The sequence below is a fragment of the Lithobates pipiens genome, unplaced genomic scaffold (genome assembly GCF_037356315.1).
Source record: "Lithobates pipiens isolate NorthernLeopardFrog02 unplaced genomic scaffold, aLitPip1_a1.2 Scaffold_8, whole genome shotgun sequence".
NCBI lineage: Eukaryota > Metazoa > Chordata > Amphibia > Anura > Ranidae > Lithobates > Lithobates pipiens.
The window spans coordinates 551197430-551221669 of record NW_027507903.1 but is presented as its reverse complement, the minus strand read 5'-3'; the positions used below and the strand labels follow the sequence as shown (position 1 = coordinate 551221669).

The window sequence follows — 24240 nt, the reverse complement described above, 5'->3', positions numbered from 1 at the left end:
CCTTTGAACATCCATCCTGAATACATTTTTTTGCATTCCAAAAAATGCTTCTAAACTCAACTGCCTGGAAACTACTATAAATGACCCTGTGTGCATATACTGATAAGATAACATAGAGGAGAGTTCAGGGACAGCTGAAAAAGCGCCCAACTGCTAGGAGCATTCTTACATCTGGTTGAAGAAAGGAAAATGAATGTATGGCCTGCCTTAGTTAGACTCCCACCTTTTCTACTTGTCTTGGTGATCATTGTCAGAATGTGATAGTACATCCAAAACACAAGGTGAGGGAAAATCTTTCATTATGGACAACTGATCCAATGAAATGCCCCTTGCTTTGCACAAATGTCCTCTAACTTGCTATTGTGATTCGGATACAGCTTTCTGTTGGAGCTGTGAGTGTAAAATCCACAGGTAAAGCATAAGACAAATAAGAAAACAAATATTTGCAATACATGGACATTCCCCATGTGCTATGAAGTGTAACTTTTGGATAGAGTAAGGGAGGGTTATAGCCCCTGTCACTTTAATTTTTCCATCTGTGTTCCATAGGGGAAATATCCCTTCACTTCCTGTCCCATAGCCAAAAGAGGAAGTGTGAGAAAATTGAGTTTTGCCTTTAGTTACACTTTAAACTTGCTGCACGTGCAGAAAGGTTATTTGATGTTCCAGAAATATAGTATGCCCTACTTTCCTCCTTGATATGACAACACAGTGCATATGTTGGCTCTGAATTATCAAGCACGTTGTGCCAGCCCTGGCTTTTTAATTTCTAATAAATAGCAAAGAAACACAAACCTCCACCCATCTCCTCCCTCATTTCTCATCTCCATGACCCTCCTTATGTACAGGAAGAAAGCACAGGAAGTTACAAGCTCAGCAAATTGCTGCCAAAACCAACAGGCATTTTTTGCACTCATTGTACAAATATAAAAAAAAAACACTTTTAAATGGTTAAAACTCGCTATTCCTCTTACTAAATACCCTGTACAGTCTATTTTCCTAAAATGTTTTTTGGGGGGGTATTTGTACTGTCCTGGTATTTTAGCTTTTTTATAAAATGAGATAGACCGTCAGTACATTAAGATCAATTTTCAGATATACAGTGCCTTGCAAAACTACCCCCCCCCCCCACCCCCCTGGAATTTTTCGTGTTTTGTTGCCTCACAACTTAGAATCATTTAATTTACAGAACATGCTCACAACATTGAAGATGTTTTTTTAATTACCAAAAACAAATAGGACAAAATAACTGAAAAAGTCAATGTGCATAACTATTCACCCCCCCCCCCCCAAGTCAATACTTTGTAGAGCCACCTTTTGCGGCTATCAAAACTCCAAGTCGCTTTGGATAAGTCTCTATAAGCTTGCCACATCTTACCACTGGGATTTTTGCACATTCCTCCTTGCAAAACTGGTCCAGCTCCTTCAAGTTTGATGGTTTGCGCTTGTGAACAGTAATCTTTAAGTCTGACCACAGATTTTCTATTGGATTGAGGTCTGGGCTTTGACTAGGCCATTTCAACACATTTACATATTTCCCCTTAAACCACTCAAGTGTTGTTTTAGCAGTGTGTTTGGGGTCATTGCCCTGCTGGAAAGTGAACCTTCGTCCTAGCCTCAAAGCACACACAGACTGGAACAGGTTTTTCTCAAGATTATCCCTGTATTTAGCACCATCCATCTTTCCCTCAATTCTGACCAGTTTCCCAGTGCCGACTGATGAAAAACATCCCCACAGCGTGATGTTCTTTGGGTGATGTGATGTGTTGGGTTTGCGCCAGACATAGCACTTTCTTTGATGGCCAAAATGTTACATTTTAGTCTCCTCAGACCAGAGCACCTTCCTCCATACATTTTGGGAGTCTCCCACGTGCCTTTTCACAAACTCAAAATGTGTCATTTTGTTTTTTGCTGAAAGTAATGGCTTTCTTCTGGCCACTTTGCCATAAAGCCCAACTCCATGGAGCGTACGGCTTATTGTCGTCCTATGTACAAATACTCCAGTCTCTGCTGTGGAACTCTGCAACTCCACCAGGGTTACCATAGGTCTCTGTGCTGCCTCTCTGATTAATGCCCTCCTTGCCTGGTGAGTTTTGGTGTGCGGCCGTCTCTTTGCATGTTTGCTGTTGTGCCATGTTCTTTCCATTTGGATATGATAGATTTGATGGTGCTCCTAAGGATCATCAAATATTTGGATATTGTTTTATAACCTAACCCTTACTTGTACTTCTCAACAACATTGTCCCTTACTTGTTTGGAGAGTTTCTTGGTCTTCTTCATGGCAGTGTTTGGTTAGTGGTGTCTCTTGCTTAGGTGTTGCAGCCTCTGGGGCCTTTCAAAAAGATGTGTATATGTAATGACAGATTATGTGACACTTAGATTGCACACAGGTGCACATCATTTCACTAATTATGTGACTTCTGAAGGTAAATTTTTTTTTATTTTTAAATTTTTGTTATTTTTTCATTTTATGGCAAAAAAAAAATGGGTACAGTGTTGCATGACTGAGTAATTGTCAAAGTGTGACAGTGCTGAAATACATCTGCCTGGGCAGGAAGGGGCTGAAAGTGTCCGGTATTGAAATGGTTAAAAAAAAGTTAATTGTCAGGGTTTACGTACATACTTTTATGATCCCCTTCCCTCCCCGCACCTAACATTGTTCGGGTAGGGCAGTTGGCCCCTCAGGCCCATACACTAACTTTTGGAAGGAATGAGGAAGGTCATATGCTCTCCAATACTTCGAAGAATTGGATATTAGAAAGAAATCTATTTCTGGATCACTAGTACTTTAACCATTTGCCGACCAGCTGCCGTCATACTGTGGCAGGTCGGCATGATCCCGCGAACCGGTGTAACTGTACGTTGGTCACTTAAGTGGGATAGCAGGCGCGTGCATGTGTCCGCTTCACAGCGGGGGTGCCGATGCTCATGACCGCCGGTCATGAGAGGCAGAACAGGGACGCGTGTGTGTAAACACACGCATGCCAGTTCTGTGAGGAGAGAGAGATCATGAGTTCCCAGGAGCTGGGAACCATGATCTCTCATCTCCTATAGTCAGTCCCATCACCCACAGTTAGAACACACACTAGGGAACACAGTTAACCCCTTGATCGCCCCCTAGTGTTAACCCCTTCCCTGGCAGTGACATTTACACAGTAATCAGTGCATTTTTATAGCACTGATCCCTGTAGAAATGCCAATGGTCCCAAAAATGTGTCGAAAATGTCTGATATGTCAGCCATATTGTCGCAGTCCTGATAAAAATTGCAGATTGCTGTCATTACTAGTAAAAAAAAGAATAATAATAAAAATGGCATAAATCTATCCCTTATTTTTTAGTTGCTATAACTTTTGCGCAAACCAATCAATATGCGCTTTTTGCGATTTTTATTACAAAAAATATGTAGAAGAATACATATCAGCCTAAACTGAGGAAAAAAATAGATAAAAAAAAAAATTGGGGCTATTTATTACAGCAAAGAGTACAAAATATTGTGTTCTTTTTTTCAAATTGTCGCTCAATTTTTGTTTATAGCACAAAAAATAAAAACCGCTGAAATTATCAAATAGCACCAAAAGAAAGCTCTATTTGTGGGGAAAAAAAGACGTCAATTTTGTTTGGGTACAGCATCGCACGACCGCGCAATTGTCAGTTAAAACGATGCATTGTCGCATTGCAAAAAATGGCCTGTTCATTGAGCAGCCAGTTTCTCCGGGGCTGAAGTGGTTAATAGAGTGCTTGCTACCTAGATCAGGATGATTGGAATCACCTGTGTATTAAATTATTCAAACTTTTATTGCTAATTATGGCTTCAAGAATGAATGTAATATCACATACCTCTCTGGGCGTTTTCCAATTGGCAGAAACTTTATATCAAGACTATAATTTCATAATTGGAACTGTCATTTGCACAGGATGCATAGTGCAGTGGAGGAAGGTAGTTTTGCCCTTACAGGCCAATCAGATGGTAGTTATTTGTTTTCTTTTGAGCGTTGAATTAAACCCACCGATTTAACTGTTTAACAAAACAGTTACTTTCAAGGCATGGTGTGAATGATGACTGTTATACATATATTATAATGTGCTTATGTTAGCTCTAAGCCAAACTGTCAAGCCATCAGATGACTGATGTCGTAGCAGATCACATGTGCAGTACCATGGCAACTGAAGATGAAATAAATTCTAACATGGCAGCTTCCTTGGCTGTAAAATATAGGACAGTTTAGTTCCTCTTTAAAGGCTACCAAGTAAAAAAATGTGAGCTGTTGTGGGTAACGCAATACATTTTTCTCCATTCCAATGCTTAGATGTTATATTGCCTTCAAACAGCTGTCTTTTGCCTATTAGCACACTTGCTAGAGATAACCAAGTTGCAGCAGTTAGAGGATGTAGAGAACTAAAGAATTGGGATAGGTTTAGTGACCTTCTGTCATCTATCACTTGGCCTTGTGTCCTCCATTGCCTCTTCAGGATAAAAACTAGGAACAAGAATTTAGCCAAGTATCAGTCAAGTTATCAAGTCCATAGTTTAGTGAAAAAAGGGACCTTGCTAGGCCCAATAATAATGGTACAAAAACTGATTCCTTCTTTTCATACCTCAAGCATCCAGAATACAGAGCATGCTCAGTATGCAAATACAAGGTATACTAGATCCACACCCAACAATGCAATGCATGCACCTTAGATGTCTATAGAAAGATGTCTACAGGGCATACCTGAGAAATGCCTGAGATTTAACTTGGGTTGGTGTTTTAGTTGGTATTTGCATGCTGATACGCCCTGCATTCAGGGGATTCCAGGGTGGTGCACTTGGACTAAAGATGATTTTTCTGAAGGGTTCTGTCTCTTTTATTACTGGTATATTATGAAAGGAGTGCACTACACATCTTACTGTCACCCTAGGTTTAATCTGTAGACATTACAGGGTGGCACAGTGGCGTGGTGGTTAGCACTCTCACCTAGCAGTAAAAAGGGTCACGGGTTTGAATCCCAACCACAACACTACCTGCCTGGAGTTTGCATGTTCTCCCTGTGCCTGCGTGGGTTTCCTCAGGTTTCCTCCCACACACCAAAAACATGCAGGTAGGTTAATTGGCTTCTGTCCAAAATTGGCCCTAGTATATGAATGGGGACCTTGGATTGTGGGCTCCTTGAGGGTAGCAATGTACTGAGATAGGGGCAATTGTAGACACTCACTCGGGTTGAACTGGATGGACTGGTGTCTTTATTCAACCTCACTAACTAGGAAACATTAGAGAAAAACAGCTGAAACGAATGATTTTGATATATTTGACTGTTATATAGATATAAAAAAGGAGGGGTGGAGGGGTGGTCTTTAGTTTAAGACCACCTTGTAATAGTGGGTGGAACTCCGCTTTAATTCTTTTTTCAAAGTTTTCACAATACAAAAGATTTAAGAGAGCCACGATGGGCCATATGCACAATGAATGCACAAAACTAGTATTAAAGCCCTCCTGTGGATGGATGCCTACAGCACATAAAACATATTACCAGGTTCAATATGTGGGGGTATGCTCCACTGAGTATCCTAAGAGCAGCCATGGATACACTTTTGGTATAAGGCGTTATTTCTTGTCCTGTTTTCTCTTCGTTGTCCTGCATGTCTTCCAGTGGGGATTTTCTCTCTGCATAATCAACCAGCTCTTATAAATTTATCAGAATGTTGATGAACCTTTTTTTCTTTTGAAGGTACTTATGTCAAAGAAGATTGCACTGTGCAGTACACAAGAGGAACGTGTGAGATTTGCCAGGAAGGTACTTTCAGCCAATATGCGTCAGGGTTGTCTGAGTGCCTCAGATGCGACACATGCCGTGATGGTAAGTACCTTCCTTATAAACACAAATTTGAATGCAACAGGTATTATTAAAGCAGAACTTCAGTAATTTTTTTCCATTTTTTGATTTATTAAATCTTCTGCCTTTGTTCTTTTAACTTTGTAAAAAAAATATTTTCTGCCAGTAAATACCTTATACAGCACACTTCCTGTTCCTTGACTGGTAAAAAGCCTAGGCTTATGACCTCATGCACATCTCTCTCTCTCTCTCATGAGAGTTTGCAAGGTAGGGAGGGGGGATAAGTCATAAGAGGGCCAATGAGAGTTGCAGAGCTAGGGCCTCTGTGTGTCAGTGTAAATCCAGGAAGTGAACAGGCAGCAGCTTCAGCTGCCCACTGTTGAAATGGATGCAGCCAGACTCAGTGGAGGGAGATTTCTGCAGCATATTTGGCAAGTACAGAATCACAGTATATATAAAATAATATGTAAAGTGGTTGGAGGGAAGCTTCAGAATGGCAAAGATGTTTTTATTACAAATAATGTGAGCAGACTGCAGTTCCTCTTTAATGTCCTGCTGTTATAGAGAGTTTGCCTTCTCAGACATTCCAGGAATAGAGAACAAGGCCATAAGCTTCCTGCTTCTGTTAAAGTCGCAGAACCTTGAGATGATGCTTAGTCTAATGTCACATTGGCAGTGCTCTCAATAGTAGCATTTTTCCAGGGACAGAATCCATAAAATTGAACGTATATTATCCTATGGAGTGGTCCCATCACTGTCTGGACCATAGATAATGGGAGTTGAATCTGGCAAATGTTCATTCATGTGGACTGATCCTTGGTGCCTTCTTAAAAATGAAATTTGGGCACGACAGAACATTTCATGTTTAGCTACAACAATAATTAGGTTCTCATGCTTGGTTTCTGTTTTTGATAGAAAAGGTGCTGTTTCCCCTTCATTTGTGGCTTCTAAAAAGCCTCCATAATACATCTATGAGGCCAATGTTTCTGTGTAATCAGTGTACATGCCCTGATGATGTTAGCTGGAAATCAGTACATGAGCAACATATTTTAAGGGCTTAATGCACTCAAAACAACAGTTCATTGGCATGCCCTGACATTCATTTTAAGCACATTGCGATTTTTTTTTTTTTAATTCATTTTTGATAATTTACTTTTTTTTCCCATGAGGCCAAAAGGCTTCTGTTGGACCGACGCCAGTACACACGGGCCGACTGTTGGACCGTTTCTATTCAACTGGCTGATGCCGCCTGACATTTGGCCTGTGTGTTCTAGGTTTTATTAATGTATAACTATCCTGTTCTGTGATTCATGAATTAAAGGTCAATCCCACCCAACTCTTGTGGTTTCTTTGATCACAGTAATGTCCAGATGTTGAATCACAGCCAAGGCTTGTCACGGCTCAATGACTATTATATATTACATAACCAAGTGATGGTGTCACTCTTCTCTGATAGATGATGTAGGGTAAACAATAGCTGGAAGTCCACCAGGAAGAGGGTGACACCTTTATTTTGGCCTCAAAGGAGAGAATGGAGATAGAGATTACAGCAGAAGCTACTGGAAACTGAGTCAACAAATCCAGAAAACATATAATGGTGATGGCTGATTCAGTGTCAGTTTTTGGTGTAGCTTACCTTTAGGCCCCTTTCACATGGACGCCTCTGTTTGCCTGGGTGTGGAGCTAATACAGTAATTTCAACAGTTGAAATTACTGTATTAACTCCACACCCAGGACATTTTGATTAATCAGCAATTTCTAATTAAACACAGGTATGCTATATAAAAGTCAGGGCTGAATCTATGAACACAGATATGCTGTATATAAATCAAGACTGAGTCTATGAACACAGGCATGTTATAAGTAATTCAGGGCTGAGACTATGAACACAGGTATGCTGTATATACAGTATCTCAGAAAAGTGAGTACACCCCTCACATTTTTTGTAAATATTTTATTATATCTTTTCATGTGACAACACTGAAGAAATTAAACTTTGCTACAATGTAAAGTAGTGAGTGTACAGTTTGTATAATGGTGTAAATTTTGCTGTCCCCTCAAAATAACTCAACATACAGCTATTAATGTCTAAACCGCTGGCAACAAAAGTGAGTACACCCCTAAGTTAAAATGTCCAAAATGTCCAAATTGGGCCCAAAGTGTCAATATTTTGTGTGGTCACCATTATTTTCCAGCACTGCCTTAACCCTCTTGGGCATGGAGTTCACCAGATCTACACAGGTTGCCACTGGAGTCCTCTTCCAATCCTCCATGATGACATCTCAGAGCTGATGGATGTTAGAGACCTTGCACTAATCCACCTTCCATTTAAGGATGCCCCACAGATGGTCAATAGGGTTTAGGTCTGGAGACATGCTTGGCCAGTCCATCACCTTTACCCTCAGCTTCTTTAGCAAGGCAGTGGTCGTCTTGGAGGTGTTTAGGGTCATTGTGTTGGAATATTGCCCTGTGGCCCAGTCTCCAAAGAGAGGGGACCATGCTCTGCTTCAGTATGTCACAGTACATGTTGGCATTCATGGTTCCCTCAATGAACTGTAGCTCCCCAGTGCTGGCATCACTCATGCAGCCCCAGTCCATGACACTCACACCACCATGCTTGACTGTAGCCAAGACACGCTTGTCTTTGTACTCCTCACCTGGTTGCCACCACATACGCTTGACACCATCTGAACCAAATAAGTTTATCTTGGCCTCATCAGACTAAAGGACATGGTTCCAGTAATCCATGTCCTTAGTCTGCTTGTCCTCAGCAAATAGTTTTTGGGCTTTCTTGTGCATCATCTTCCTTCTGGGATGACAGCCATGTAGACCAATTTGATGCAGCGTGTGTCATATGGTCTGAGCACTGACAGGCTGACCCCCCCACCCCTTCAACCTCTGCAGCAGTGCTGGAGCACTAATACGTTTATTTCCCAAAGACAAACTATGGATATGACACTGAGTATGTGCACTCAACTTCTTTGGTCGACCATGGCGAGGCCTGTTCTAAGTGGAACCTGTCATGTTAAACCACTGTATAGTCTTGACCACCATGTTGCAGCTCAGTTTCAGGGTCTTGGCAATCTTCTTATAGCCTAGGCCATCTTTATGTAGAGCAACAATTCTTTTTTTCAGATCCTTAGAGAGTTGTTTGCCATAAGATGCCATTTTGAACTTCCAGTGACCAGTATGAGAGAGTGAGAGCGATAAAACCAAATTTAACACACTTGCGTGTGTTACACTGAGTCACATGACACCAGGGAGGAAAAATGACGAACTGGGCCCAATTTGGAGATTTTCACTTAGGGGGTGTACTCATTTTTGTTGCCAGCAGTTTGGACATTAATGGCTGAGTGTTATTTTGAGGGGACAGAAAATTTACACTGTTATACAAGCTGTACACTCACTACTTTACATTGTAGCAATGTGTCATTTCTTCAGTGTTGTCACATGAAAAGATAGAATAAAATATTTACAAAAAAGTGAGGGGTTTACTCACTTTTGTGAGGTACTGAGCCTATAAACACAAGTATGCTATATTGTAAATCCAGAGAAAACGATCCCAGGTATGCTCACAGGTACGCTCTAGTACATATGAACCCTCAATGTACTTTATCTTTGTGTCATTACAGATCAGGAAGAAGTCTCCCACTGTTTCATCAATAAGAACACTGTCTGCCAATGCAAGAAGGGAACCTTCTGTCCTTCAGACCAGCCATGTGAGATATGCATGCCCTGCACAGGCAGGTAAGTTGTCATTGTGTTATACATCAGACAATTCTCTACAAGGTGACAGTCGATACAGTGTGCAACGATGTGGATGGAGTACAAGAACAACCGCACTGCAGAGTTTGTCTGCATACTCTTAATCAGCCAAAGCTTTGTAATGCAGAGAAATACAAATCTCTTGGCTGGTAAAACAGCTGCCTGATATATGTTGCAACTGGTTATGCAGATTTTTGCTGGACATTAGCTTGAATAAATGAGAAAAAAAAATGCACCTGGGTTTAAAATAGGTGACGAATTTGAACATTACTACCTGGACTGGGTCAAAAATTTGGCCCTGGACCTCATCCAGACCGACCCACTTTACTCAAAACACCTGATGTTGGCGCTTCAATCATCGTGGCACCATGGTTGATATGGTGTTAGGATGATTGAAGTGCATTATTTCTATTATTACATTGTCATATAAAATGAAATAGCTCAACTCACCATAATGCAGAATTCATGGGAGCCCTGAGTGTATCACTTGCCACCTTTGCCTGCCACCAGATGCAGCATGTCACTTGCCACCTTTGCCTGCCACTAGATGCAGCGTGTCACTTGCCACCAGATGCAGCGCGTCACTTGCCGTGTCTCTTGTCAGCAGCTGCAGTGTGTTGAACGTTACTGACAAAGAGTAGAGTGAAAGGCGTTAAGACACTGTGCAAGTGTCCAGGCTTATCAATCTGAATTAGGACCCACCTATCGTGCCAGTAGATGCAGAGTACCGGTGTGTTCTTCTACTTCCTGGTGGCGGTAGAACGCACAATGGGGCGGACGTGATGTTATCAGCTGGAAATTATGCAAGCCGTGGGATGCGCTCCTTCTTTGGGCCACATTTCCGGCTGCTGACATCATGTCCGCCCCATCATGCGTTCCACCGCCACCAGGAAGACTGATGATAAGCCTGGACTCTTGCACAGTGTCTTAATGCCTTTCACCCTACTCCCTTTGTCAGTAACATTCTTTTAGTGGAATAAAAGTTGTTTTAATGCTACACTTGGCACTGTGTATCTCTCTCCTCCTCTGTCACTGAAACCGGCCCACTGAGCCATCGGCCCACCGGGAAACTCCCGGTAGTCCCGATGGCCAGTACATGCCTGATTACTACTCATCAGTTTAAAGTTAAAGTGGTAGTAAAGTCATCTCTTTGACTTGTGCCTTATTATAAGCTTACCTGTAGGCACATCGAATACCTCCTAAACTTGCACTGTTTAGGAGATATTCTGTATGCAGCCGGTGAGGTCACCGGTGCATGCGCTCTGAAGGGATGGCATACCTTTGCCATTCCTTCAGAGCTCCATGCCGCGGCTGTGACATGACTCGGCCAATCAGACAGCTGGAGCACTCAAACCCAGAAGGAAGACCGGGTGAAGATGGAAGCCCTGTCAGCGGTGACAGCTCATCGCTGGAGGGCTTCATTCTAATGTAAGTATTTTATAAGGTGCTTATATGTGATGCATACTAGCACAAGATGCCATTGTCTTGCAGGTTTTTTTTTTTTTAAGTGTGGTTTTGTTAAAGTACATTAATTTACATTAGTAAAACTATTTAAAATTTTCTGGTACCACTGATTAGGGCTGCACCAATACTGATACTAGTAAGTTTAGTGCGGCGGCAGGGAAAGTTATAATCACCGATCCCCCTGTGTGGCTTTCAATAAAGCAGCGGACAGCCGATTCTCCTCCTCTCCCCTCCACGCTTTATTGAAAGCCACACAGGGAGATCGGTGCTTGTACCCTCCTCCCCCCATCGCTGCACTGATTGCTCCCGAATGTCCCCTCTATCCTCCTCCAGCTCCCCTCTGTGGCCTCCTCTGTGCTCCTCCTGTCCTCCTCTGGTCCCCCCCTCCTCCTCCGCCCCCCGTCCCATATCTTTCAGGATAGCGAGCAGAAGGAAGTTGCCGGTAAATATGTAATTTACTGGCTCCTTCCTTTTCTGAATAAACAGAGTCAATGATCACTGACTCTATCCATTCACATAACTGAGCAACATAAACTGTGTTTACGATGCTTCAGTTTATGAATGGAGAGAGGAGCCCCTGTCTCCTGTCCATTAATGTTTAGTGCAGCTGAGGCTGCTGAGAAAGGGACTGGGGAATCTCTATCCTCAGTCCTCTTCCATGTCTCAAAGGGGAGATGCCTAAACCCCTGACATCTCATCAAAGCCCTCCTCCCAACAGGGTTGAATAAAAAAAAAAAAAAAAACTGAAACAACTTAAACATTTTAAAGTAAAATTAATAAAAATAATACAAATAATTAAACAAAACACTGACACTCCCTCCTCCACCCAAAAAAAAAAAGCATTGTAAAAAAATAAAATTTGTAAAAAAAAAAAAAAATACTGACAGTCTACTCTACGCCTCATCTGATGCACATCAGTGCTGCGTATAAGTGCCACTATCACATGACATAAAAAAAGTATTGGTAACCGGTATCGGCGAGTATTTGAAAAAAAAGTATCAGTGCTTGTACTCAGTGCTGTAGTCTTAAAAAAGTGGTATCAGTGCAACCCTAACACTGATATGTGTGGAGGTGTATATGTACTTGCAACCACTGTAAGGCTGGTTGCACAGCTGGTGCTCCCAATTTGACATCCGTGTGCGTGCAGGTGCTGGTTCCCAAACACACAGTGTGTTCAAAGACACACACATGCATCTGCACCCACATGGATGTCAAATTGAGAGTGGTGTCTGTGTCCATTTTAACTTTTTTCATTTTGAATAAATTAGGGAATGGTTTAAAACCAGTCAGATTTTTTTTTATTTATTTTTTTGCCCTCTGTGTTCCATTGGTGGGCACTTCCTGTAGATACAACAGGAAGTGAGAGCAAATCTCTCCAAAGTGTCAAAGGTCCATGTTAGATAGTTATGAGAGGAACAAGTGTCCCGGTTGGGATTTCCTCTCTGTTCCTCTTCTGGTGACAGCTCAAGTTTTTGCATTTCTTCAATGCTTTCAGGTCCAGTGGTCATCAGGGCAAATTGAAAGAGTAACTCTCCATAATAGGGACACAGACAGATCTACAAACATGACCAGGGTTTTAACCCCTCACTACTAAATCCAAAACTAAAAACAAAATCTTTTTGGTTTTAGATACATTCTTAGTACATTGAGGGCCGGTTCACACAGGGGCGACCCGTCAGGCGACTTAGCCGCCTGACAAGTCGCATCCTGCTCTATGCAATGGAACCGTTCTAATCGGAGCGACTCAAGTCGCTCCGACTTAGAAAAAGGTTCCTGTACGACTTTTGGGGCGACTTGCATTGACTTCTATACAGAAGTCAAATGTATGAAAGTGGTGTTGCGCTCCTTAAATAAATATAGCAGTAAATATGTGAAGTACACAATGTACAAAATTAAAAGTGAATATTCCTACAAACTATAAACGCATGAAAAAAAGGTGCATTCAGTAAAGTGCATACAAGTGCTCGGGTAGGTACATAATATATCCAAAGTGCACAGATTGCAGTGATAATAGAATCTGCAACGTGATTAAAAAACACTCAATAATCTAATATCAAAGGTGCAACAAGGAAAAAATACATATATGACAATAAAATCAAAAAAATAAATAAATTATATAAAGTATATTTCACAGTCCGCATTAGATCATGCACTGCAAAAAAATATATTAATCCACTCTATGTGCAAATATCTGGTAATCCCGTGAGTGAGAAAAAAATATATATAACAATAAAATTATAGACAGATTAATGTATTGTATAAAGTATATTCCACAGTCCGTATCGGATCATGCACTGAAAAAAGTCCACTCTGTGTGCAAATATCTGCTAATCCCGTGAGTGACTCTTTATTCCATAGGTGATAGCGTGCAAGGTGTCCACACACTGGTAGCAATGGCTACCTTACCTTACTGCTGTAAGGGAACAGCATATATCCTTTTGAGCAGGTGGTAGATGTAAACAACAATGGATGCCCCCCTCTCTCGGTCCTCAGTCAAAGGTAGCATATACATCCATAGGAGAAGAGAAAATGCTAATAGTGAAGTATGTAATGCAATCCGAACTTTATTTTTTAAAAAGGACACAGTCCAGGGTACTCACATTTAGCATAAACCATAAATGCAAAAAACTTTACACGAAGCGACAGCATCAAACGAACGAGCAGGTAGTGTGTACTACGAACGTCACTTCCGGTATCCTCCTAGTCCAATCCTACGCGTATCGTCACTTGGACATGTGACTTCATCAGGGAATAGATTGTAGGAGGACGCTGCCCCTTAAATACCGGGTATAGATCGCGGCCATTTTCTTGTAGCCCGCTAACTACTATAATAGCATTTGGATGGCAAACACCTTCGGCCATCTTGCTGTAGCCAGTATATTAAAAAAGGGGGTACGAACGCTATGGTCGTCGTTTCCCAATACGTATTATCAAGTAGGGGGAGAAAAAAGGTCCCTCACGTCACGATACACCTCATATAATTTACCACTAATTGCACTTTCGGAGAAACGAGCGTTCTAGTGGCCATCTTTCCGAAGCGCAAAACGCCTTGTCATGAGTCGTGGCGGCCATCTTCCCATAGTTCAAAGGACAGTGAAGTAAACCGCTAGCTATACTCATAACAACAGACGGAACAGAATATAGGCTATCGGACGTACATCCCATTACTACTTCAATGGCCTAATAAAGTACATTATATAGCCACAGAAATATCTATATGGTTACAATAATAGAGCCTTGCTCCATAGTGCTTATGGCTTTTGAGCACTCACGGCTAAAAACAAACAACAAAACAATAGCAACTACGGCCAAACTGCCAAGGATAATATATTACACTAAGGTTAAAACATTATAAAATAGCAGTGGCGCTGGGTTATGTACACATATGTAGCTATTGGGGTCACCCTTATTAAAAGGGGGAAATATAAAATGATAACATAAAATTGAGATACAGAAAAAGTAAAAAGTTAAAATTAAAATTAGAGCATATATTTAATCACAAAGCTAACCAGAGAGGTTTAATTTAAATCTTTTAAAAAATACCCAAAAGACCATATCTAAAACCTATCGTCCATCAATAAACAGGGGATTATAGACCTAGAGTAGGTTAAAATATTATACTAAGGAACCTACCCTAATTTAAGATAGTAATAACAGTATCAATAAAATCAATCATAATTGCAACAGGGGTTCCAAACACAGACTAGATAAAAATATATATATATTGAGCCTTATCCTGATGTAGGGTGGTGATATCAATATTCAACATCAATTCAGTATAATTACTAGAGGGGAGTTAGCCCAGACCGGAAGAGATATTCTACCTCAAAGGAGGAGATGGGAGAGTGGCTTAATGATACGAAAAAAATTCCGAAAAAAATTATTTCCTGGTGGATACCGGAAGAGAGGTCAGACAGTACCCACTGTAACATAGTATCACAAACTTAAGGATTATTAAAAACTTATTAAAAAATTATTAAAAGATTATTAAGAATATATATCACAGGGTAGACCCCTAAGGATATTAAAATTACTAAAAAATTACTAAAAATCGCTAATGAAACAGTTAAGATCGAAGTCAACATTCAGGCCCTGAGGTACAAAGGTGTCTAACGTGAATATCCACTTGGATTCTAATTGGCTGAGTGTTCTAACCTTGTGACCTCCCCGCCAGTGCTTCTTATAGGGCTCAATTCCCCAAAACGTGAGGTGGGTTGGGTCTTTATTATGATGTGTGCAGAAATGCCTTGATACACTATGTTTATCGAACCCATTGATAATATTCTTAACATGTTCTTTTATTCGCACTCTTAGGGGTCTCTTAGTGCGGCCTATATACTGTAGGCCACAGCTACACTGTAAAGCATACACAGCGCCTTCTGTGTTACAGCATATGAAGTCTTTCACCTTATAGGAGTTCCCTGTACTTGTAGATTGAAAAATGAACTTCTTTTCAGGTGGAGATCTCATTCTCTTACATGCGTAACACCGCTTACAAGGGAAGAAGCCTTTTCCCGTAAAAAAGGTCAGCCCATTGAATGGTGGATCGGGGATATTTTTTACAACCTTATCTCTTAGAGTTGGCGCCCTCTTGTACACAAATTTAGGACATCGCGGCAATACATCTTTCAAATGCACATCTAAACATAGAATGTGCCAATGTCTCCTAACGATCTTTTCAAACTTCTTGTGTTGTGCATTATAGTTCAAAACAAGGGGCACCTTATTATCTCCTGCCTTCACAGTTTGTTTATCTCTAATAAGATCTATCATATTCAGTCTTTCAACTTCCGTGATCTTTATTTCAATCTCTTCTTTCTTATAGCCTTTGTTCATAAATCTCTCTCCCATCCTTTTAGCTTGTGTCCGGTAGTCTTCCGTATCTGTACAGTTTCTTCTCAGACGCATGAATTGACCTTTAGGTATGTTACATAGCCAGTTGCGGTGGTGACAGCTTTCTACTGGTAGATAACTATTCCTATCCACATTTTTAAAGTGCGTCTTAGTGCGTAGTCTGTCATTTTCTTGTACAATCTCCAAATCCAGGAAGGATATGGATTTACTATTGACTTGCCATGATAGGCTAATATTCCTATCGTTTAGATTCAGGTTTTCAAGAAATGAGACTAAACTATTGGTATCTCCCTTCCAGAATATAATAATATCATCAATGTACCTTTTAAATAGTATCAATTCTTCAGGTCTATCATGGTAAATAGCTTCCTCTTCCCATTGGGCCATAAATAAACATGCCACACTCGGCGCAAACTTAGCGCCCATCGCTACTCCAGTGATTTGATGGTAATACTCTCTATCATACCAGAAATAGCTATTTTTTAAACAAAAGTCTAGACACTTGACAAGATATTTGCGTTGGGGACATGGTAGGGTACTATACTTTCTTAAGCCCCATTTTACAGCTTCACAAGCTTGATGGTGTTTTATTATTGTGTATAAAGACGAAACATCGGCTGATGCCATACTCCATGGTCCTTCTTTTTCCGAGAGGTCTTCTATATTTTGCAGTATTTGTTTAGTGTCCCTTAGGTAGGATCTTGTTTGTTTAACTACCGGTTGTAGGTACCTATCTATATATTCGCCCATTCTTGAAATTAGGGAATCAATCCCATTAACTATGGGTCTGGGGGGAGGGTTTGTTTTATCTTTGTGTATCTTAGGTAATGAGTAGATAATCGGGGTCCTACATGCCTCCGGAATTAAGTACTTCGCTTCCTTTTTATTCAGGATGCTTCTCTTCAGCCCTAGGTGTACTACCTGCTCCAATTCCTTTCTACATTTGAAGACAGGATTCCTTGGTAGCTTTGTGTATGTGGTACTATCTTCCAGTAACTTTTTCATACTCTCCTTATATTGGGCTTTTGAAAGAATTACAATACCCCCTCCCTTATCTGCCGGACGAATTACAATATCTTTCCTCTTTGTCAGCTTCATAATGCCATTCTTAATAAACTTCGGTTCATCCTTTTTCCTAATTTTCAGATCTTTCAAATCTTCTATAACTGCTTTTTTAAACACCTCAATATGCTTGTTATTCGAAACAGGTGGGTTGAAAACCGATTTGTTCCTCAGATCACTATGTATAGTACCTCCGTCTTCTACTGGTACCTGCTTTTTACATGGATTGCTAGCTAGGTATTTTTTGATATTTAATGTCCTAACGTATTTCTGTATACCCACATAGGTCTCAAATTTGTCTAGATTTTTTGTAGGGGCATATTTCAGCCCTTTGTCTAGCACACCCAGTTCTTCTTGGGACAGGGGTAAGCCACTGATGTTGAAAATCCCTTCACCTTTTATTCTCTTCTTGGCCTGTATGCGTTTTCCGGCCCTCTTTCCTCTCCTCTTAATGGACTTCTTCTTCGGTCTCTTTGATCGTTCGGATATCTCTGAGGTTGATTTTCCATACCTCTCCCTAAAAAAGGCCTATTAGGGTAAGAGTCCTGATATTGATTTTGAGTTCTGCCATCCCTATCTTCATCATAATCTCTCAATGGAGCATATTGATTATATGTTGGTATTGGGTATTGCTCATACTGGTAATCACGGGGTGGGCCCCAGTTTCCCCTATGTCCATTCCCATAGTTATATGCTGGGCTCCTTCCATATTGTCCGTGTGCACCTAATGGTGGGCCTCTTTTATCTCTTTGGTCGTAGGGTGGTCTATTATTATTCCCATTATGCGCCCTTTTATTTTTCCAAAAAGGTTTCTTTCCTCCATTATGTGGAGTATGATTGGGGTAGGGTGGCCTCCTATCGGTTTTGTATGGAGTGGAATAGTTGTGGTCATTATTTCTTTCATTTTCCCTTGGTTGCCTCATAGGCTCATTGGCATCCCTATTCTGTGGTTGGTACACTTGTGGTCTTTGTTGGGTATTTTCTGGTTGTGTGGTTCTCTCTTCACAACCAGAAAATACCCAACAAAGACCACAAGTGTACCAACCACAGAATAGGGATGCCAATGAGCCTATGAGGCAACCAAGGGAAAATGAAAGAAATAATGACCACAACTATTCCACTCCATACAAAACCGATAGGAGGCCACCCTACCCCAATCATACTCCACATAATGGAGGAAAGAAACCTTTTTGGAAAAATAAAAGGGCGCATAATGGGAATAATAATAGACCACCCTACGACCAAAGAGATAAAAGAGGCCCACCATTAGGTGCACACGGACAATATGGAAGGAGCCCAGCATATAACTATGGGAATGGACATAGGGGAAACTGGGGCCCACCCCGTGATTACCAGTATGAGCAATACCCAATACCAACATATAATCAATATGCTCCATTGAGAGATTATGATGAAGATAGGGATGGCAGAACTCAAAATCAATATCAGGACTCTTACCCTAATAGGCCTTTTTTAGGGAGAGGTATGGAAAATCAACCTCAGAGATATCCGAACGATCAAAGAGAACGAAGAAGAAGTCCATTAAGAGGAGAGGAAAGAGGGCCGGAAAACGCATACAGGCCAAGAAGAGAATAAAAGGTGAAGGGATTTTCAACATCAGTGGCTTACCCCTGTCCCAAGAAGAACTGGGTGTGCTAGACAAAGGGCTGAAATATGCCCCTACAAAAAATCTAGACAAATTTGAGACCTATGTGGGTATACAGAAATACGTTAGGACATTAAATATCAAAAAATACCTAGCTAGCAATCCATGTAAAAAGCAGGTACCAGTAGAAGACGGAGGTACTATACATAGTGATCTGAGGAACAAATCGGTTTTCAACCCACCTGTTTCGAATAACAAGCATATTGAGGTGTTTAAAAAAGCAGTTATAGAAGATTTGAAAGATCTGAAAATTAGGAAAAAGGATGAACCGAAGTTTATTAAGAATGGCATTATGAAGCTGACAAAGAGGAAAGATATTGTAATTCGTCCGGCAGATAAGGGAGGGGGTATTGTAATTCTTTCAAAAGCCCAATATAAGGAGAGTATGAAAAAGTTACTGGAAGATAGTACCACATACACAAAGCTACCAAGGAATCCTGTCTTCAAATGTAGAAAGGAATTGGAGCAGGTAGTACACCTAGGGCTGAAGAGAAGCATCCTGAATAAAAAGGAAGCGAAGTACTTAATTCCGGAGGCATGTAGGACCCCGATTATCTACTCATTACCTAAGATACACAAAGATAAAACAAACCCTCCCCCCAGACCCATAGTTAATGGGATTGATTCCCTAATTTCAAGAATGGGCGAATATATAGATAGGTACCTACAACCGGTAGTTAAACAAACAAGATCCTACCTAAGGGACACTAAACAAATACTGCAAAATATAGAAGACCTCTCGGAAAAAGAAGGACCATGGAGTATGGCATCAGCCGATGTTTCGTCTTTATACACAATAATAAAACACCATCAAGCTTGTGAAGCTGTAAAATGGGGCTTAAGAAAGTATAGTACCCTACCATGTCCCCAACGCAAATATCTTGTCAAGTGTCTAGACTTTTGTTTAAAAAATAGCTATTTCTGGTATGATAGAGAGTATTACCATCAAATCACTGGAGTAGCGATGGGCGCTAAGTTTGCGCCGAGTGTGGCATGTTTATTTATGGCCCAATGGGAAGAGGAAGCTATTTACCATGATAGACCTGAAGAATTGATACTATTTAAAAGGTACATTGATGATATTATTATATTCTGGAAGGGAGATACCAATAGTTTAGTCTCATTTCTTGAAAACCTGAATCTAAACGATAGGAATATTAGCCTATCATGGCAAGTCAATAGTAAATCCATATCCTTCCTGGATTTGGAGATTGTACAAGAAAATGACAGACTACGCACTAAGACGCACTTTAAAAATGTGGATAGGAATAGTTATCTACCAGTAGAAAGCTGTCACCACCGCAACTGGCTATGTAACATACCTAAAGGTCAATTCATGCGTCTGAGAAGAAACTGTACAGATACGGAAGACTACCGGACACAAGCTAAAAGGATGGGAGAGAGATTTATGAACAAAGGCTATAAGAAAGAAGAGATTGAAATAAAGATCACGGAAGTTGAAAGACTGAATAGGATAGATCTTATTAGAGATAAACAAACTGTGAAGGCAGGAGATAATAAGGTGCCCCTTGTTTTGAACTATAATGCACAACACAAGAAGTTTGAAAAGATCGTTAGGAGACATTGGCACATTCTATGTTTAGATGTGCATTTGAAAGATGTATTGCCGCGATGTCCTAAATTTGTGTACAAGAGGGCGCCAACTCTAAGAGATAAGGTTGTAAAAAATATCCCCGATCCACCATTCAATGGGCTGACCTTTTTTACGGGAAAAGGCTTCTTCCCTTGTAAGCGGTGTTACGCATGTAAGAGAACGAGATCTCCACCTGAAAAGAAGTTCATTTTTCAATCTACAAGTACAGGGAACTCCTATAAGGTGAAAGACTTCATATGCTGTAACACAGAAGGCGCTGTGTATGCTTTACAGTGTAGCTGTGGCCTACAGTATATAGGCCGCACTAAGAGACCCCTAAGAGTGCGAATAAAAGAACATGTTAAGAATATTATTAATGGGTTCGATAAACATAGTGTATCAAGGCATTTCTGCACACATCATAATAAAGACCCAACCCACCTCACGTTTTGGGGAATTGAGCCCTATAAGAAGCACTGGCGGGGAGGTCACAAGGTTAGAACACTCAGCCAATTAGAATCCAAGTGGATATTCACGTTAGACACCTTTGTACCTCAGGGCCTGAATGTTGACTTCGATCTTAACTGTTTCATTAGCGATTTTTAGTAATTTTTTAGTAATTTTAATATCCTTAGGGGTCTACCCTGTGATATATATTCTTAATAATCTTTTAATAATTTTTTAATACGTTTTTAATAATCCTTAAGCTTGTGATACTATGTTATAGTGGGTACTGTCTGACCTCTCTTCCGGTATCCACCAGGAAATAATTTTTTTCGGAATTTTTTTCGTATCATTAAGCCACTCTCCCATCTCCTCCTTTGAGGTAGAATATCTCTTCCGGTCTGGGCTAACTCCCCTCTAGTAATTATACTGAATTGATGTTGAATATTGATATCACCACCCTACATCAGGATAAGGCTCAATATATATATATTTTTATCTAGTCTGTGTTTGGAACCCCTGTTGCAATTATGATTGATTTTATTGATACTGTTATTACTATCTTAAATTAGGGTAGGTTCCTTAGTATAATACTTTAACCTACTCTAGGTCTATAATCCCCTGTTTATTGATGGACGATAGGTTTTAGATATGGTCTTTTGGGTATTTTTTAAAAGATTTAAATTAAAACTCTCTGGTTAGCTTTGTGATTAAATATATGCTCTAATTTTAATTTTAACTTTTTACTTTTTCTGTATCTCAATTTTATGTTATCATTTTATATTTCCCCCTTTTAATAAGGGTGACCCCAATAGCTACATATGTGTACATAACCCAGCGCCACTGCTATTTTATAATGTTTTAACCTTAGTGTAATATATTATCCTTGGCAGTTTGGCCGTAGTTGCTATTGTTTTGTTGTTTGTTTTTAGCCGTGAGTGCTCAAAAGCCATAAGCACTATGGAGCAAGGCTCTATTATTGTAACCATATAGATATTTCTGTGGCTATATAAAGAGGAAGTAAACCCTGATGGGTGTTACTTCCTCTTTTTTTCCCTGCAAAGGTAAAGCATAATGGACTACTATGCATCGCATAGTAGCTCATTATGTGTCACTTACCTGACACAGGAGCCAGCGAAGTCGCCGCTGTCACCTGTAGTCCGCCGCATCCATCTTGGTTGTGGCGTCTCTCGCAGCTCCGACGAATGACAGCGGAGAAGCCGCGATGACGTCACTCCCGCGCATGCGCACGGGAGTCGCGTCTCGGAGCTCCGACGCTGCCATTCGCCGGAGCCGCGATGACGTCACTCCCGCGCATGCGCACGGGAGTAGACAAATTTGGCAAATCCATTCTTGGACTTGCCGCATTTAGTGCGCCTGCGCGCCGCTGTCTACGGCGCATGCGCCGTAGACAGCGGTGCCCATTTTCGGGCAAATATCTCCTAAACCATATAGGTTTAGGAGATATTACTTGGACCTACAGGTAAGCCTTAATCTAGGCTTACCTGTAGGTCAAAGTTGTTTGGAAGGGTTTACTTCCATTTAATGTACTTTATTAGGCCATTGAAGTAGTAATGGGATGTACGTCTGTAGCCTATATTCTGTTCCGTCTGTTGTTATGAGTATAGCTAGCGGTTTACTTCACTGTCCTTTGAACTATGGGAAGATGGCCGCCACGACTCATGACAAGGCGTTTTGCGCTTCGGAAAGATGGCCACTAGAACGCTCGTTTCTCCGAAAGTGCAATTAGTGGTAAATTATATGAGGTGTATCGTGACGTGAGGGACCTTTTTTCTCCCCCTACTTGATAATACGTATTGGGAAACGACGACCATAGCGTTCGTACCCCCTTTTTTAATATACTGGCTACAGCAAGATGGCCGAAGGTGTTTGCCATCCAAATGCTATTATAGTAGTTAGCGGGCTACAAGAAAATGGCCGCGATCTATACCCGGTATTTAAGGGGCAGCGTCCTCCTACAATCTATTCCCTGATGAAGTCACATGTCCAAGTGACGATACGCGTAGGATTGGACTAGGAGGATACCGGAAGTGACGTTCGTAGTACACACTACCTGCTCGTTCGTTTGATGCTGTCGCTTCGTGTAAAGTTTTTTGCATTTATGGTTTATGCTAAATGTGAGTACCCTGGACTGTGTCCTTTTTAAAAAATAAAGTTCGGATTGCATTACATACTTCACTATTAGCATTTTCTCTTCTCCTATGGATGTATATGCTACCTTTGACTGAGGACCGAGAGAGGGGGGCATCCATTGTTGTTTACATCTACCACCTGCTCAAAAGGATATATGCTGTTCCCTTACAGCAGTAAGGTAAGGTAGCCATTGCTACCAGTGTGTGGACACCTTGCACGCTATCACCTATGGAATAAAGAGTCACTCACGGGATTAGCAGATATTTGCACACAGAGTGGACTTTTTTCAGTGCATGATCCGATACGGACTGTGGAATATACTTTATACAATACATTAATCTGTCTATAATTTTATTGTTATATATATTTTTTTCTCACTCACGGGATTACCAGATATTTGCACATAGAGTGGATTAATATATTTTTTTGCAGTGCATGATCTAATGCGGACTGTGAAATATACTTTATATAATTTATTTATTTTTTTGATTTTATTGTCATATATGTATTTTTTCCTTGTTGCACCTTTGATATTAGATTATTGAGTGTTTTTTAATCACGTTGCAGATTCTATTATCACTGCAATCTGTGCACTTTGGATATATTATGTACCTACCCGAGCACTTGTATGCACTTTACTGAATGCACCTTTTTTTCATGCGTTTATAGTTTGTAGGAATATTCACTTTTAATTTTGTACATTGTGTACTTCACATATTTACTGCTATATTTATTTAAGGAGCGCAACACCACTTTCATACATTTGTCTTTTACTCACTCAGGGGAGGGTTTGAACCCCTGTCGGTGCTTTGCTGCAACCATAATCTTTTTTGTTTGTGTATTTTTCTTTTTTCTATAATTACTGTGGCGCGAGGGTAACCTTTCTTTACATCTATACAGAAGTCATTTCACAAGCCGCCGCTAAAGTCGGATCCCGGTCGCCTGAGGCAGTCGCGCTGCAAGTCGTGCTGCCTCAGTGTGAACGGGCTCTTACCTGTCTCTGTCTCTGAATTGTCTAAAATTCTTAATATAAATCTATTTCAGACTTCCATCTAATTGTTTTTATTCTCATCTACCCAATTATTTTTTTTAGCTGCCCTGAAGATGAGGTGGTAAAGGCGCCCTGTAATTCAACATCGGATAGAGAGTGCACCCCTCCAAGTTCTTCCACTAGCACAAGAGGTAAGTTCCCCCTGTATTACCCTTGGAGCTACGTCATTGTCCTCTAAGGTGCTCATATAATGTATCCTCATGGTTATTTGGCTGTACTTCTCTTGTGGACCGTTTTCAGGAGACAGCGGGCTGAGTCCGCTGTCTGCTGACGTCACAGAGCCAGTGCAGGCTCAGGCGAGATCGTGACGATGAAGTTGGGATCCCCTCACGTGCCTGATCCAACACCCGGCTCAGCCTCTCAGGGAGCCG

The 24240-nt window shown here is 40.8% G+C and overlaps 1 protein-coding gene across 2 annotated transcripts in view; it reads left to right on the top strand.

Moving 5' to 3' along the window:
• The window catches only part of LOC143960888 (tumor necrosis factor receptor superfamily member 6-like), a 60512-nt gene that overhangs the window by 23009 nt on the left and 13263 nt on the right, over positions 1 to 24240 (top strand). For both annotated transcript variants that reach the window (XM_077469876.1, XM_077469875.1), the window contains exons 3-5: positions 5711 to 5839; positions 9448 to 9562; positions 23912 to 24000. In XM_077469876.1, the coding sequence (XP_077326002.1) occupies positions 5711 to 5839; positions 9448 to 9562; positions 23912 to 24000 (333 nt within the window). The remainder of the gene's footprint in view (positions 1 to 5710; positions 5840 to 9447; positions 9563 to 23911; positions 24001 to 24240) is intronic.